The sequence below is a fragment of the Triturus cristatus genome, chromosome 3_2, assembly GCF_964204655.1.
Source record: "Triturus cristatus chromosome 3_2, aTriCri1.1, whole genome shotgun sequence".
Lineage (NCBI taxonomy): Eukaryota > Metazoa > Chordata > Amphibia > Caudata > Salamandridae > Triturus > Triturus cristatus.
This window is the reverse complement of record NC_140584.1, coordinates 1,000,819,540-1,000,837,062: the sequence shown is the minus strand read 5'-3', so window position 1 is coordinate 1,000,837,062 and position 17,523 is coordinate 1,000,819,540. Positions and strand designations below refer to the sequence as shown.

At 48.3% G+C, this 17,523-nt stretch overlaps 1 protein-coding gene across 3 annotated transcripts in view; it reads right to left on the bottom strand.

The window, feature by feature from the left end:
* MMP28 (matrix metallopeptidase 28) overlaps nucleotides 1-17,523 on the bottom strand; it is a 496,737-nt gene that overhangs the window by 165,362 nt on the left and 313,852 nt on the right. For all 3 annotated transcript variants that reach the window (XR_014980049.1, XM_085649625.1, XM_085649626.1), the window contains exon 6: nucleotides 15,300-15,437. Coding sequence is in view for 2 of the 3 variants with exons in the window: in XM_085649625.1 (XP_085505751.1) it covers nucleotides 15,300-15,437 (138 nt within the window). In the remaining variant the exon portion in view is untranslated. The remainder of the gene's footprint in view (nucleotides 1-15,299; nucleotides 15,438-17,523) is intronic.

Here is a 17,523-nt window from a genome sequence, read left to right as displayed (position 1 = left end):
AACAAAGATGGGTACATAGACTCTCATGTGACACTGTTGGACTTAATGATGATATCCCTTGGAGTGCCCTTCCATAAATTGGATGCTCCCTCTCGTGGTCTGAGACACTTCAATATATATCAATACTGAACCATGGCCAGTTACTCCAAATATCACCGACAGTGTACCATTAGCCCTCATCACATTGTCTCCCCATTATGATATCACCATCCTCTGCCCAGGTGTACCTTCTACTGAGCGAGCAGTCCACATGATATTTGGCTTTTTACTCTTAGGTCCTCATTAAAATTGAATCTAATACACAATTTTACACTATTTGTTGCGCATCCCCAACAAGCGATTGTGGCAATTGTGATCCACTACGCGACCAGACATCAGTCATGAAGACAGTACCTTGTTGTAGATGTTGTTTATTGGTTATCACAGAATTATTGCCTACATCAGGGCATTTTGTAACACCACTGTGGATTGATTATAGATCATCCATTTACACACAACCAGGCCCCCCTCCTCCCCAACCGCCCCCTTGGTTTGCATAACATTGTTTTAAATGCATATGTCTCCTTGACATACCTAGTTGTTTGTGGCGATTATAGTTCACATCACACTTGATGCCGGACATCGTGCTCCACCTTATTTGAATGGGTCAACGTACCCTGTGAGAATCTCTGTTCCCTCTCTCCTACCACAATGCTGTATCGTGACGCATTTGTTCACGTTGCTTAATAACCAGTGATGTCTAACTTGACGGTACTAAGACGCCGTGGAGACGCATACTCTTTCACGCCCCGGCGTCCTTGTTCATCCCCTAGCAACCCGGCACGTCATCACGCTACGTGATGGCACGTGGTTAGTACGTCACGCTTACTTTCACTTTGGGTATATCTAGCCATGGCGGCAGACGTTCCTTACTACCCCGGACTCTGGCGGCTTGGGTAGGTCTTCAGGACAAGCGTTCGTTGACGCTGGTGAGTACGTCCAATACCCGTACCCCTGGTATCCTGATAATTATTCTTTACTTTTGTCTGGAAGGCTACTTTGACCTGTTAACATTTCTCCCCCGTAATTTGACCATGCCGGTTACCGCGATCAACGGCATACTTTCGGTCCTGAGCTCCGGCCGGACACGCTCTGAATTTAATTAGTACACTTTATAGGTCTGATAGAATCATTGTGTAATTGTTACTAGAGACAACAACTTCGGTACTGAGTGCTGTCGACATCACTGTCTTCTTCATTTTTAAATTGGATCACTTTGTTTTGATTGTCAGTGTTTATTTATTTCTATACCCCACTTTTGCTCCAGGACCCAATCGGTGTCCTATATAGCCGCCAGCTCCGTTGCTAGCTTGTCTAGTCATCGTATTAGGTGAGTGAATCCCTTCTGTCCTTGAGAACATCATTAGTGTATTAGTAAACCTAATACCACCGCCCCCCCCTTCACGTTCACTGATCCTTTGAAATAGTGCACTATGAACTAGCTTGTTGTACTCACGTTGTGCACGGTGATTCTTGCAACACCACTGTTGACATATCATGTACTTATTGAAGAGATGTAATTGGTTTTATTCTTGATGTTGTTATTTTATCTCTACAGGCCAGCAGCCTAGGACGTGGTATGTAGAGTACACATTACCACTTTTTATGTAGACAGTCCCTGATCCTGATGAATTGCCCTGATCCTCCTGACACACATGGCAAGAAACATGTCGATCATTTTAGAGTAGAGCCTTACGTCTAGACACCTCATTTCTAGGACTTAGCCACTCTACACCATTTTTTAACAGGGTAGTTTACCTTTTGAATAAAACACTGTTAGGACTGACCAACCCTTTTTAACTTCCATTTTCTGCTACATTCATTCCACCAGGCCCCTCACACCCAAGCATATATCGGCAGGAACAAAAGATCCCCGACAAAGAGCCCCGGTTTTGGGAGCCCGTCAAGGATTGCAGCGCCGACTTGACGAGGGGCAGTGCTCATATGATGAAGCATGACACCTAGCTTGCTGGGTGTGTGAGAGCACTAGTTCCACCAAGGGAAATTCCCTGGCCTTCCACTGATCACTTTCTAAACAATCTATTGTTGGCTAAATCTTACATTCACCTTCCTCATCTCTTCCTTCCTGTACTTGAGGAACTCTGTACCCCGTTTTGGAAATAGACTTTTGGGGCATGCACATTGGACCTCCTTAAATAAAGCCCCCTGTCCCCCTTTTGGATTACTGAAGATCAATAGCAAATACCAACTGGATAGGGCCCTTGCAGAGACCATCATCAGGGAACCAGGATCCATATCTATCCAAAAAGTGAACCGATGGCACACAATGCAGAAATTGGTCACTAATGTGTACATTCGAAGTCAACTTAAGCCCTCAAAGATGGGGCTGAAAAATTTCTGTAGGATCTCTGAATATAGTGAGGAGTAGAAAGGCAGGCTTAAGATATCCATTCTGGTTCTGTCAATCCCCACAAAGTGCTAGACTATCAGGAACATGACTTGCTGCAGTGCCTACTCCCACAGAGCTACTGACAGCTGGCAGAAACCTAAAAGTCATTGCCACCTTGCTTCCTGACCTAGAAACTTGCCACATTGTTGTCTGTGAGGATCATCAACATCCAAAAACTCAGTACTAGTAGGAGAGCCTTCAATGCCAAGAAGGTCGCCTTCAGCTCATACACATTTATGTGCAGAGGCATATCTGATTTGTCCCACAAAGCATAGATGGAGAGGTCTTGCAATATGTCCTCCAACTGTACACTGAGATCTGAATAGGGCAGACTGATGAGATCTGAACAGGGCAGACAGAAGGGACCTCCGATCAAGAAGCGGGAAGAATGGCCCCACCTTTCAAAGTCAAAACCCAAGAAACATGGTGCGGAATAAATACTGACAAGTCATCACATAGGTCATCCCAGTGCACTACCAGATTGAGCTGTAGAAAGTGCATGTCAAGCTTGATCTGGGGTATCACCCCAATGCAAAGATGCTTGGGAAACTTAGAAAGTTCTAAAACGACCAGACTGTCAGTCTCAAAAAATGACCCAATTCCTGGTTGAGAGTATTATCCTCTCTGGAGATAGAATGCATTTGCCAAACTGGAGTCCAGAATTGTTCCTACAAACTGAATTATTTTAGAAGAGAACAGAAAGGGGTCTGGCTATTTTACTGACAACAAAGTTCATCACTGTAGGGTTATGATTAAAGTGTACTTCACACCCTTCCTGGACACCACTTAAATGAGATAGCAGCTTAGGTGCTGTATGGGTAGAAACAAACATTCTGCTGATGTAGGATGGCCACCACTGGGACAGACCAGGAACTTTCTAAAGATCTGAAGGATGGTGCTGAGGACAAGTGGCAGTGTCCTGTCATAGCACTGGTTTCCAGCTGAGAACCAAATATACTTCATGTGCTCTTTCAAGATGGGCACGACTGTAGTTGTCAGGAGTCAGATATACAGAGCACATCTAGTCAGGGCCCTATGCAGCGACCAGTACCTCAGCCAAAATCAGTTTTTTATACTTTTGCAAAAGGGGGGGACTGGCTAAGACTGTAAAGACGTATGATGGAGTGCAGCACTCCTCCCTTTATCCTTACAGGGAAGTAGTGGGAGTAGTAATCCTATTTTTAGGGATGGGGTAAGCTCAATTGCCTGTAAAAGAAATAGCCTTTCTATTTATGACAAAATTACCTGGAATGCTGATTCTGACAGAGGCAGTCTAAGTGGAGGAGACCGTGAAAGATGTAGATCATAGCCACTCACCATCGAGAGGACCCCAACTTATTTAATGTGAAGAGTGGGGTTAGAGGGATAAAAGCCTTCCCCCTCAGTGGCATGGATTGGGTCTCCTGAGCAGGTGCTGTGGAGGATAGCTGGTCCACAGGACTACGATGATGCTGTGGGAGCAAACTTATTCTTCCTCAGGAAGTATCTGCTTCAAGAGAAAGAGTTCATATAGGTGAGGTCTTGGGTCGAAAGTACTCCCTAAGCAATAGACTGGAATATATTTTGTGGATGGAAAAGAGGATAAGGCCTGGCTGGTATCACTTCAATAGCAATTGGATTTTGCCATGCCCATGCCCATCTTGTACTAATAGAGGACATTATCCGCTGTGGGATCTAACAAGTTCTTACTGTCAAAGGCCCTCAGGCACCACAGAAGAGCATAGCCAAGCTGAACCATAATATCAGCCAGCTGCCACTCTGTTTTCGTTTTAATCAAGTGGAGAGCCGCTCCTAATAAAATCCGATTTTTGGACTTTCCAACTTGTTTTAACCACACACACGCATTCACATCTACACCACTAGGTCCCTCTCACACACACTACACCATACGGCCAGGAACTAAAGATCTCCGCTAAAGAGCCCCTTTAAGGGTGCCCGTCGGGCATTGCAGCGCCGGCCCGACGAGGAGCAGGTCCATATGATGAAGCATGACACCTAGCTTGCTGGGTGTGTGAGGACCCTAGTTCCGAATAGAGGAATTCCTCTTCCTAACGGTCTCTTCTCCACACTTTCACTCCCCCTTTTCTCTGAGGAACTGCATACTCTTTCTTTTGATATGACTTACTGTCAAAGGCCCTCAGGCATTCATCCTAAGACTTTCGCCACTACTACCGCCACATGCCAGACAAGGTCCCTGGATTTCAGGAGTTGTTGGTACACAACTTTTGTTCCCAACTTGAGCATTAACCAGTATAGTATGGGATCAAGGAGGCATAGTTGTAAAACCAATGCCAGTGATCTATTAGCTATCTACTTGGAGAGACAACAGAACAGGTATATCTTCTTCCTATGCATCTCCAAACACGTTGCTTACAATCTGTGTGGGGTGACATTGCTTTGCTCTTCAGGGAAGCTGCCATCATCATCAGAAACTAAGCTGAAGGAATACCAGACAAACAATGGACAGTCCTCCGGTCCCATGACTGAGGTGGTAGGCTCTGAGAAAGAATTTCTACAAGTTCTTAAACAGAACCCAGGAATCTATGGACTTTCTCGTTTTGGTAAGAGAGCTGTTTTGATTACCAAGGCACAGATTCCCTCATTCTCCGGCAGGGGCACTAGTGTCATAATAGACAATGTCTCTAATGCATTGGTCGGTTTAGCATGATATAGGTGCAGGTAATGGTGGTCACAGTCATCAGTATCATCCTGTTAAGTGTTGTCCAAGTTTTCCAGCTGTGAGCTCTTACAGAAGGTCTATATTAGGGATTCACTGTGGAAACTGGCAAAGCCTAAAGAGCCAGCAGGAGGGACAGGGACCAAAGCTAGCATAGTAGGGCCAGCTGGAGCTGCACTGGGAATTGAGACAGGGGAGCCACAAGTACCTCTCTAGCATTCAACTCTGCACTCACAGCATCCCGGAAGAAGTCTAGGTAGAGTTTTGAGGTGGTCATGGAGGCACATCCTGCAGTCAGATCCTCAGGAAGCTGGGAGTTCACAGCCCTCAAGGGATGGACTGCCATGAGAGAATAGCTGCTGTTACTGAGTGGACTCAGAAGAGCACATTTGACTGTGCTGGGGAGACTGGTACCATCCCTTCTCTTTAAAGAAATGGACCAGGAGAGCAGACGGCAAGTTAATTTACTTCCTGGCCGACGAGTTTCCAATTTTTTTTTTGTTTTTTTTTTGTTTTGTTTTCCAAAACCTTTATTGTTCCATCGAAGAGTACACTGCTATTCAGCCAACAACCCGGAGGCAGGCAGCTAGTTTGCGAGGCGGAACTCCGCCCAAGCATTTGAGGTCGTACCTTCGAACAGCAATACAACATTTTGCAATGGACCAAACAAAACAAAACTAACAGAGAGCCCGAGTCGAAAGGAAGCAAACAATGAATAATCGAAATGTCATAATCACCTTCACCCTGCGCCCACAGCCCACCCAGACAACGCAATCGACTGACAACCCCCCACAGAAAGCGAGCCCCAAACCCCAGATCACTTATGTCAGGCGGATCACCACGTACAGCGCACCACAGTCAAACTCCAACCTCGCCACGTCACCAAAGCCACAATCAGACCGCCTAGTCATCTTCCAACGCTGTCGTTCTAGCCAACCAATCCACCAGTGGCTGCCATATATCTACAGGCCGCGAGCGCTGTGGCAGCTGGTCCCAGTATGAGGTCAGCTGCTCCCTACAGTACACCGCCGATCTTATCCAGGCCGCCACTTTCGGCGGCATCGCCTTCTTCCAGTGTAGCGCTACTTGACGCTTAGCAAGTAATAGTAAATGGGCCACAAGCCTACGTGAGGCCTTAGGCACATTCCTAACGAATCCCAAGAGGGCCACAAGTGGGTCCGGCTCCAGTTCCACCCCCACAATCTGCCCCACGGTATTGAAGACTGCAATCCAGAAGTCGCGTATGGGACCACACACCCATACAAGGTGATAGAACGCGGCCTCCTTCTCACCGCTTCTCCAACAATTCGCATCAGACCGCAGTCCCATCCTACACAGTTGCATGGGCGTACGGTAAGTCCGGTGCAGATAGTTGAAGTGTACCAACCGCAGCCTATAATTAGGGGATAGGTTTTCAAGTTGGGAGCAACAGTACTCCCACTGTTTCTCGGTAATAGATATACCCGCTTCATGTTCCCACGAGGATCTAGAGTCAGTGTGCACAACCGGAGCTGTGTTTTGAGTAGCTCTATAAATACGTGTGATCAGTTTGCGCGCGGAGGAATTCGAGAGTACGTCCTCCAGGGCCGCAAGCGTCGGCGGAGCATCTGGAAACATAGGGTACCTGCCCTTGCATGCAGACCGCAGTTGATAGTAGAGAAGAAGCTCCGAGGCCGTCGGTTCCGGCGCTGCCGCCATATCCCGCAATGCAAGGAATGTATCGTCCGGGTACAAGTCTCCCGCCACCTTCAGGCCGCAGGCCTGCACCCGCCGCACCACCGCCGCGTCCGTCAATGGCCCCAATAGTGGATTATCCGCAAGGGGCATGCTCGGCGCATATAAATCATCAACGCCTGCACGTTTGGCAATGCTTGACCAGGCCCAGTGGACCATTTCAACAGTATCAATGTCATCCCGGGAGCGTCTGTATCTCTGATACACCGCTGCACGAAGGGGGCAGGGGGCCGCAACATCCATCTCGATAGCCACGTGCGGCTGGTAAGGGATCGGGTGCTGCCAGAAGTGCAGGTATTGGGCCTGAGCACTGTACGCATAGAGCTCCATGTCCGGGGCCGCGAGGCCTCCCTGACGGAAGGGAAGTGTGAGGAGGTTCCAGGCCACTCTGGGCTGCTTACCCGCCCAGACCAGTTCAAGCAAGGCGGAGCGAAGCCGACGGAAGAACGACTTAGTGAGTGGCAGGGGGATGTTAACGAATAAGTAAAGAAACTTAGGAACGACCACCATTTTAGCAATTGCTATGCGGCCCATCAGTGACAGCGGCAGCGCCTTCCAGCGCCTCACCTTGCACTCCAGCCACTCCACGGCCACACCAAAATTGGCCAGCCATATGTCCTGCACCGATCGGCTAAAGCGTACGCCCAGGTATTTAATCTCATCAGTGACCCAGTCAATCGGGAATTCCGTATGGCATTGACTCGTACCGTCCGTCAGCAGGAACATCGCCGACTTCGACCAGTTGATATCGATACCTGTGAGGCCACTGTATCTTGTCACCTCGCGCATCAGTGGGTCAAAGTTGTCCGATGGATTCACCATGTATATGGTTATGTCGTCGGCGTACATAGACACCAACAGGCCACGCGATGTGAAGCCGATACTGCGATGAGTGTGATGTTGGCGCAAACGAGCCGCCAGCGGCTCCGTCGCAATGGCGAACAGCAATGGCGACAAGGGGCAGCCCTGCCGAGTCCCTCTGGTTATGGGGATCGGGGCAGACGTCTGACCATTAACCCGCACCCTAGCCGTCGGGTGATTATAGAGTATTCCAATACGCCTGGCAAAGGAGGGGCTGAAACCCATGCGAGTGAACAACGCCCGTAGGAACGTCCACTCTAATGAGTCGAACGCCTTAGTGGCGTCAAGCAATGCAGCCGCGGCTTGTACCTTGGGATCCAAATGATGCAGGAGCCCAAACAGCACTCTTAGATTGTGGAAAGTGGACCTCCCCATTACAAAGCCCGACTGATCGGACAACGCTATCTGTGGCAGCATAAATTTCAGACGGTCAGCGAGTAATTTCACGTAAATTTTGGCGTCAAGATTAATTAGCGAGAGTGGGCGATATGAGTCCGGGGTAACAGGATTTTTGCCAGGTTTAAGCAGCGTAATGATAAGGGCCTCTCGCATCGAGGTAGGGAGGATGCCCAACTCCATCGCTTCCTCAAAAACACTGTGCAATCGCGGGACCAGTAGGTCTGCATATTCCTTGTAGAAGGCCGCCGTCAGCCCGTCGGGGCCTGGTGCCTTGCTGAGTGGCATAGCGGCTATCACCGCTCGAATGTCCTCCTGCGTGAAGGGTAGGTCCATATATTGTCGGGCATTATTACTGAACCACGCAAGTGCTATGGTGTCCAGGTAGTCACTAATAATAGTGTCATCAGGTGTCACCTTAGAGGTATACAAGACCTTATAGTAATCTGTCATCACTGTCAGTATAGCCGGAGGATCTCGAATCACTTCACCCCCTGACCCTTGTAGCTCAAGAATATGCTCCGACCCACGTGGCGGGCGCAGCATGTTTGCTAGTGTTCGTCCAGCTCGATCACCCTCTCCGTAACGTCTGGCCTGAGAATCTTTGGACAAGAACGCGACCTCCCTCTCCGCCTCCTCTTGATACTTGGTCAGTTTCGTCCTGAAGGCTGCACTCGCACCACCAGAAGGGGCCGCCATCATCGCAGCTTCAAGCTGGGCTAGTTCAGATTCCAACTTGCTCAGGGTATCTCTAATGGAGCGCAGAACCCCAGTTTTTAGCGCCATGCAATGACCCCTGGTTACTGCCTTCCAGGCCTCCCAGAGCACGCCAGGCGAATCTACTGAGCCCTCGTTGAGTGCGAAGTATTCCTCCAATCTTTCCCGCAAAGAATGCTGGAAGACCTGGTCGCGCAGCGCACGGGAGGGGAACCTCCAACTAAACGGCTGAACGTACTGCGGCGGCGTGGATAGCGTCAAGCAAACCGGGGCATGATCAGAAAGAGACCGCGGCAAGTGAGTCACCTCTAACACCGATGAGTGCAAATCTCTGGACAGCAGCCAGAAGTCCAATCTGGACCAGGCCGCACGATGAGCTGTGATGCACGTACCGGCGCGGGCCTCAGGGTGCAGTGTCCTCCAGGAGTCCACCAGCCCTGCCTCTTGCATAATATGGTGCCTCCGACGCCCTGGGGTGATGTTCCTGAGTTGTGCCCTGCCTATCTTTAGTATCTGACAGTACCACATTATAGTCACCTCCCCACAATATCGCCGCAGGTCCACAGGTCCGCACCCTATGCCACAATTCCTCGTAGAACTCAGGATTATCGGCATTCGGGCCATACACATTCACCAGAATCACTCTCGCGCCGCACAGCGAACCGACCAACAGAACATACCTACCCCCTGCGTCCCTGATTTCCTCATGCGTCCTCCAGTGAAGCCCCTTTCTGATAAGTATCGCCACCCCTCTAGAGTAGTTAGAATAGTGAGCGTGGACTACCTCACCCCATCGATTGTGCCTGAGCAGCTGCGCAGCATTGGCCGTCAGGTGCGTCTCTTGCAGAAGGCAAATGTCCGCACCTTTTCTAATTAGGAAGGCCTGTATCAGTCTCACTTTCCGTCTATCATTTATGCCCCGTACATTCCAGGTAATACACTTTATGCTATTCACAGCACCAGGCGTGTTAACAAAGTTCGGGCAAGCATCAGACATACACCAACCCCCCAGTCACCCGGCCAATGCCTGCCAAATCTCGAAGCAAGCATTTCCAACCCAGCGGGTCTCAACATATGGGGGCGGTCATGCCTCAGCAATCTGTAAGCCCGCCGACAAGGTAGGGAACCTCCACACGGCAACAAGCATTGGAATAAAACTCGATCAGGCCACGGACCTGGTCCTCGCCGCGTCACTTCCTGCAACCCTTCTCTGACAGACAGCACACATCCCACCCGGCCACCTGGGCAGCCTGCCCGGCAAATGCCAGAACACCTCTTGCTAGGTGACTGTCGACATGGCAGCGTGCAGTGCACAATGTGCGATTCAATAGCAGTTTTCGCCTCCTCTGACCCAGCTCTGAAACTTAAATAGAACTCAACAAAAAACCCCAACCACGACCAAACACCTACCCCACCCGCTCCAACCCCCCAATCAGGTTGTGCAATGACCTCCCAGGTCCCCCTCCCAACTACGACAACTGTAACTACAGTCCCTAAATGTGAACAATGAATGGGAATCATCCCTTGAGGTACGCAGGTTGGCCACCCACAAGCCCTGTACTCATGACAGGGCGATCGAGCGCGGGCCTAGTGTACCAGCTCAAGGACCCTCCCCCCCCAATCCCGCAGTCCTGCTCAGCTCCCTTCCAGCATCTGAAATTGGCACTCCAGGGAAGTAAACATTCTCTATGGCCCAGCACAGCGCGGACAGGCAATACCCAGCGACTTAACAAGAAGCATACAGGAGCAGTCATTCAACATCACTTAGCCTGTCCCGCTGGTCCGGGTCATCTGCAGGTGCCTGAGACTTTTGGTCCTTTAACAGTTGTTTGGCATATTTCAGAGCCGCCTTCGCGTCAACAAAGAAGGACGGTTTACCGGGACCTTGGACCCGGAGTTTAGCAGGGTAGATGAGGGAGTATTTGGTGCCCGCCTGTTGAAAAAGTTTCTTCGCCGGCAAAAATTCCCTTCGAGCGGCCTGAACCTGCATCGTATAGTCCGGATATAGTGCAATGTGGTTGCCCTTGTATTGCACGTCTGACATGTCTCTTGCCATTCGTAAGATCACGTCCCGGTCCCTATAATTTAAGATTCGTGCAATAATAGGCCGGGGCGGTGCACCTGGTTTAGGCCTGGGCCCCAATGATCTGTGAGCCCTCTCGACCAGGAACATCGAAGACAAACCCGACCCAAACAGATCCTTACACATTTGTTCAACGAAGAGCTCCATGTTGGTTATGTCCGTCGTTTCCGCCACACCCGTGATGCGGACGTTGTTGCGCCTCGAGCGCGCTTCCAAATCCTCATTTTTCTGTTGTATGAGTGTCAGGATCTTATCCATGCCCCGCAGTTGGCCGGCAAGGCCGGTCTGATTTTCCTCCGTGTCAGCCACACGTGTTTCGAGCGATTCCACTCTCCCCTCTTGTTTGTCCATGCGAGACGTGATACCGTCCATGCGGGCCGCCAGCGCATCCATTTTGCCATCAATGCAATGTAAACTTGTTTTCAGTTCCTGAAACATGGCTTTAATGTCCACATCCTGAGCACCACTCCGGTCTGCTCGAGAAGACTCAGCCTCACGGAGGTCTGGGTCTGGGTCCGGCGGCTTCTGCTTGGACTTGTCGAAGGTGATTTTCGGCTGCCGCGTGTCTGGTTTGCCCATGGCCGCTCACCGGACGCCACCCGGCGCCGGTAGTATGTGTGGGCGGCCGAGCCGCGAACTCCTCACACTGCACCAGTCGCCGCCAGTCGCCAACCACCAGCGTCTCTTCGAGGGCAGCAAGGCGGTTAGGCCTCGTTGGTAGGTAAGAGGGCCGGGTCCCCAGTGGCGGGGCACGCACCGGGCACAGAGAAACGGACCAAGCGGGGAGAGTCACAGCGCAGGCCGTCGGAGCAGGCCAACACTAGTACAGCCGTTCACTGTCCACATCCCAGGTCAACGCCCCAACATCACTGCAGTATGGTCGGGGCATGTACGGCAACCGACCACGACTCTCCGATCGTCGCCCTGGAGCCTTCGACCATAGAACTACGGCTTCAGGGAAAATGGCCGCCACTGCAATTATCCGATCGGGCCTGCCACTGTTCACCGGCATGCAATCCAGGGGCAGGCGAGAGAAAGGAACAGATCGGAGTCTCAGACCATGAGGTTCGGCAACACGTGCTCCCAGAGCAGGGCCCAGCAGCGCCCGCCGATCGCAAGCATCAAGACCTTTCGCGCCGTCCCCGGTAGCCAGCTAGCTCCCAGAGCGCCGCAGAGCGTCCGGGCCTCTCCCCCAGACGCACCTCCAGTCCACGTTCGGTGTCCCTCCACACCAGCCGCCGCTGTCTCAGCGTCACTGTTTCAGCCGTAGGGAGTTAACATCCGGCGGGGCGCGCGTCTCCTGGGGCGATCGAACAGCCTCTGCCTCACCCCTCGAACAGGTTTCGGGCCCTCCACACGCAAGGCCCCGGCTCTCGCGATTGTTGTAGGCCGCCGCGTCTCCGTGCTTCCCGCGGGCCGCTCTCCGCCCACGCGTCTCCGACGGGGTCAGAACAGCCAGAGCACAGGGCGGACACCCTGGAGTACCGTCACGGGCGGGGAGGTCCGAGCTCGCACCCCAGTTCAGCAAATAATTGAAGGATTTCTGTGCTCGATCGGCGGAGCTGCGGTTTCAGGCAGCCATTCCGCTCGGCAGCCAAGCCACGCCCCGACGAGTTTCCAATTTGGTGGCAAACTCAGAACAGGACTGATGCTGGTGGATTTTCTGTTGAGCTAGCTTAGCAGCTCTGCAGCCAATGTTTCTGCTTCTGCTTCTGCTTACTCCAAGTTGGGGTAGACTCCAAGCACATAAAGGCCCATCTCCTGTGCATTTTGTCCTGCCTGAGGCTCAACACTCACTTACAGGGTCCTGTTCCTCTTTTCAACAGCCGCCTGATATGCACAGGAGAAATGTTTCAACTGGAGTACAGAGGCAGGAGTCAAGGGAGGGATCTATTGAAAAAACATGGGACTGTAGCAAACATCAACAGGAGGTTGGAGCCCTCAGTGCACGTTCACATCACTTGTGTAGGGCTAGTGAGGGTAACTGCCACAAGTATGCACTCTACTACCGCACTAGCTAGGAGGGTACTGTGCTCTGTGGGGATGTATGACGTTACAACGCACACTATTACAACGCATGCACTTACAACGCATTTTTTACAATGCATAATCCATTACAACGCATGACATTACAACGCATGACACTACAACGCATTTTTAAAAAATACCTTTACAACGCACTACCATTACAACGCATACTACCTTTACAACGCATACCATTACAACGCATAATATTAAATTGCATTTAAGGTAAGTATTAGATAGTATAGGGGTAAAAATTACTATTCTAACTCCAGGGGGTGCAACAGTTGGGTAAGTGTTGGATAGTGTAGGGGTAAAAATTACTATTCTAACTCCAGGGGGTGCAACAGTAGGGTAAGTGTTGGATAGTGTAGGGGTAAAAATTACTATTCTAACTCCAGGGGGTGCAACAGTAGGGTAAGTGTTGGATAGTGTAGGGGTAAAAATTACTATTCTAACTCCAGGGGGTGCAACAGTAGGGTAAGTGTTGGATAGTGTAGGGGTAAAAATTACTATTCTAACTCCAGGGGGTGCAACAGTAGGGAAAGTGTTGGATAGTATAGGGGTAGAAATTACTATTCTAACTCCAGGGGGTGCAACAGTAGGGTAAGTGTTGGATAGTATAGGGGTAAAAATTACTATTCTAACTCCAGGGGGTGCATCAGTAGGGAAAGTGTTGGATAGTATAGGGGTAAAAATTACTATTCTAACTCCAGGGGGTGCATCAGTAGGGTAAGTGTTGGATAGTATAGGGGTAAAAATTACTATTCTAACTCCAGGGGGTGCATCAGTAGGGTAAGTGTTGGATAGTATAGGGGTAAAAATTACTATTCTAACTCCAGGGGGTGCATCAGTAGGGTAAGTGTTGGATAGTATAGGGGTAAAAATTACTATTCTAACTCCAGGGGGTGCATCAGTAGGGTAAGTGTTGGATATTATAGGGGTAAAAATTACTATTCTAACTCCAGGGGGTGCATCAGTAGGGTAAGTGTTGGATAGTATAGGGGTAAAAATTACTATTCTAAATCCAGGGGGTGCATCAGTAGGGTAAGTGTTGGATAGTATAGGGGTAAAAATTACTATTCTAACTCCAGGGGGTGCATCAGTAGGGTAAGTGTTGGATAGTATAGGGGTAAAAATTACTATTCTAACTCCAGGGGGTGCATCAGTAGGGTAAGTGTTGGATAGTATAGTGTAATATTATGCGTTGTAATGGTATGCGTTGTAATGGTAGTATGCGTTGTAATGGAATGCGTTGTAAAGGTAGTTTTTAAAAATGCGTTGTAGTGTCATGCGTTGTAATATCATGCGTTGTAATGGATTATGCGTTGTAAAAAATGCGTTGTAATGGTAGTGCGCTGTAAAAGTTGCGTTGTAAAGGTTGTTCCCCGCTCTGTGGCCATACCAACTCTATACACACACCCTGACTCATCTATCTAATGAAAGAATCCAATGGCTATTTTGCAATCATGCACACTTACTCTTCATGAAAATGTGACTACTATACCCAAACACATCAGAAGTGGAGTTAGAGGATTAGCTGCTTCCATGACTGGTGGTATTCTGTGCTTGGCTTAAAGCCAAGGGGCTGCAACATAAGCTAAAAGACGCGAAGGAAGATGGAAATAGAGCAGATGACAATCTATGAGACTGTGGATAAGGAATTATCTCAGAAGCACTTTCCAATTTACACATTTGGACAGAAAAAAAGGCAACTTGAGTGGATGCGCTTATCTCTGGGGATGAGGTCGTACTGGTTATTATTTAGTCATGTATTTATGGCACATACTTGCAAAGGTCTGTATTACAACAGCAATAGAAGCAGTCTATGCTCCACCGCACAAGTAGAGAATAAGAGCCAGGGTGTACAAATTCCATTAATGGGGTACAAGAGGGCAATATAAGAGCAAATGATCCACAGTTCATGTGCAATATTCTCAATTTAGAGAGTTTACCTTCAGATATGAGAATGTAATTAAATTCCATTGCCAAAATCATAATATGCTTTCACTGAAAGAATTAACATTAGGGAAATATGAAAGTTGCGTTGATAGCCAACACAACAATCTGATTTTCTGAGCAAAGAGGGGAAAATCCCTTTTTACTGAGGACTCATTTCAGTGACACTTAACATTGGTCCTCACTGGAGGATAATCTCTGTTGATGGTAGGGAAACAGCCCCCATAGCCATCCATTCTAAGTTTTTTTTTTTTATTAATAAAGATTACATTTAAGTGATGCATAAGGAGCTTACTATTGACCCTATTTAATGCACAAGTAATGTAGGTGTTGTAAACTTAAAATACTAGAAACGAATGTGTATAGAGATACAAGGGGGAAGATCAACATTGCATACTTGCCTACTGTAATGGCATCAAAGTAGGACCTGCAATAGGATCCCGCGTCGTTCGTAGTAGAACTCGGATCTGCACTCCACTCATGGGAAAACATCAACTGGCTGCCAGGGAGTTGAACACTCGAGCCCCCCGGAGGCTTCCCTGGATAACAAACAACAAAAAAAAGTGTTTCAAACAGGTCATTGTGAAGTTTTCCATCACAGAGACGGTGATCAATAAGCAAATATATTCAGTTTCTATGAGCCCAAGCAAAGTGGTTACTCGCATAAGTATGAAATAATTGGTAACCCGAATAATTCACAGCTATACAACATTGCTGTCAAGATTTAAGGTGCCCAGATTAAGCATGCCACAATCCACTCGTCTCTCCATCTTCCTTGCAATGGTCACAGGTTTCCACCTGCTACCACTATTGCAATCGCCCTCTCCTCTCACTCTGGATATTAAGGTGCGTGCCTTCACCTCCCTCAGAATTCATACGCACATATTATCTGCTTTTTCTCTTACTAAATTATTCTGCCTGGCACATTCTCTCTGATAGTCACCTAAGCAGGCTTCATTCTCTTCCCAGCCTCTTAAGAGCAGTGATCTAATGAGCATCTTGCCCCTTATTTTGAAAGAAGAGTAGGCCAGCACCTTCTTGCATAACAGACCACGAGTTTTCCATGGGCATCGATGTATTTGCTACCATTTTAATTGCACGGTGTGTGAACAATACATCTTACTATACATGTCAAAATGCAAAACAGTTTATCTAATCTGTATGCACCTGTGCACCTCCCATCTCCTCCTGCCTTGCAGAACTGTGCATCATTCTCCAGACACTGACAGTCAATTTGCCAAAAAGCATCAGGGATCTAATATGCTCTATCACGCCCTACGAATGTCACTCACATTTCACTGTATTAAGTAGGACTCAATTGACATCAGGAACTCAACTCTTGCACGCCTTAACGTTGGAAACATATCACAAGGCTAACAGCTAAAAACTACTTTTACTCCTCTGTAATAACCATGGTACTAGCCACAAAGAACTTGACACCATAATAAAAATGTAACTAACAGGAGAGACAAACATTATCAGGGCACAACTAATTGTCCGACTTACATACAAAATAGATTCACCTGGAATTTCATTTATATGGATTAAGAAACACAGCACATAAAATGGTCATGGCTATAATGGTCTACATCACCAAACTGAAGTGATTACAATAACCATCTAGCTAAAGGTTGTGGTCAAATTGTCCAATAACCATTTTCATAAACCGCTGAACCCACTTGCCCTCTACACTTACTTAAGTGCTCCAAAGTGTGTGCCTCGGAGACAAATGGACGTCCAATCTTCAGGATGCTAAATGTGTAGGAACAGAAGTGTCCACAACCACAAAGTAGTGGTTAGAGAGCTGTAGAACAGGTTACTTACTTTACCTGCAATAATCTCGATGGATTGGAGATCGGGACATTGGAGTCAAGTAGTGCAACCAGTCTTGGAGCAGCGCAAAGCTGAGATCATAGAAAGGCCTCGCCTGGTCGCTTAAAACTTTTAGGGAACTCGGATAAGATGTTTCCAGAAAGATAACAGTACGAAGTTGGGAAACCAGTGTAGTATTTCATAAACCGAGATGCACATGTTTGATTAGTGCTGAAGTCTTCACAAGGCATGAGATGGAAATATGTAAAGTAATGCACAGTGCATGGTACCTAAAAGAGGGGCAGAAGGAGAGAGAAAGTCCACGAACGCAATGATCAAAGAACACCTGCAGGACAGTGATGCAGGAACAATTTTAAGAGTGGGGTTGATGCCAAATACGTTACGTCGGTGAAGTCATAGGGACGGTGAAGTAATCCAAGCATTACGTAAAGAACAAGTGTAGCAAATAAGCATCGGTAGTGGTGAGTCTAGTCGTGTACTTTGAAAAAAAAAAATCCCAACTATATGACTTGAGTATGGTGTGCTATGGCAGTGCTTTTTATTTAAAGCACATCTTCCAGTAAAATGGCCTCTTTAAATATCCACTAAATTAGTATCAGGCATGCAGTTTCACTGGTAAACCTTCATGGCGCACAATGATAACCAAATTTCTGCTCTTATTTATTATTTGTGCATCAAATAAGTGTCTTGGTTTGTTTTGCCGCATTACATTTTTTAATCCTTCACACTTCAAAAATTATAAACTATGTACCTCATTTCTACTTTCTTTGCTGATGCTATATTTGGAAATAT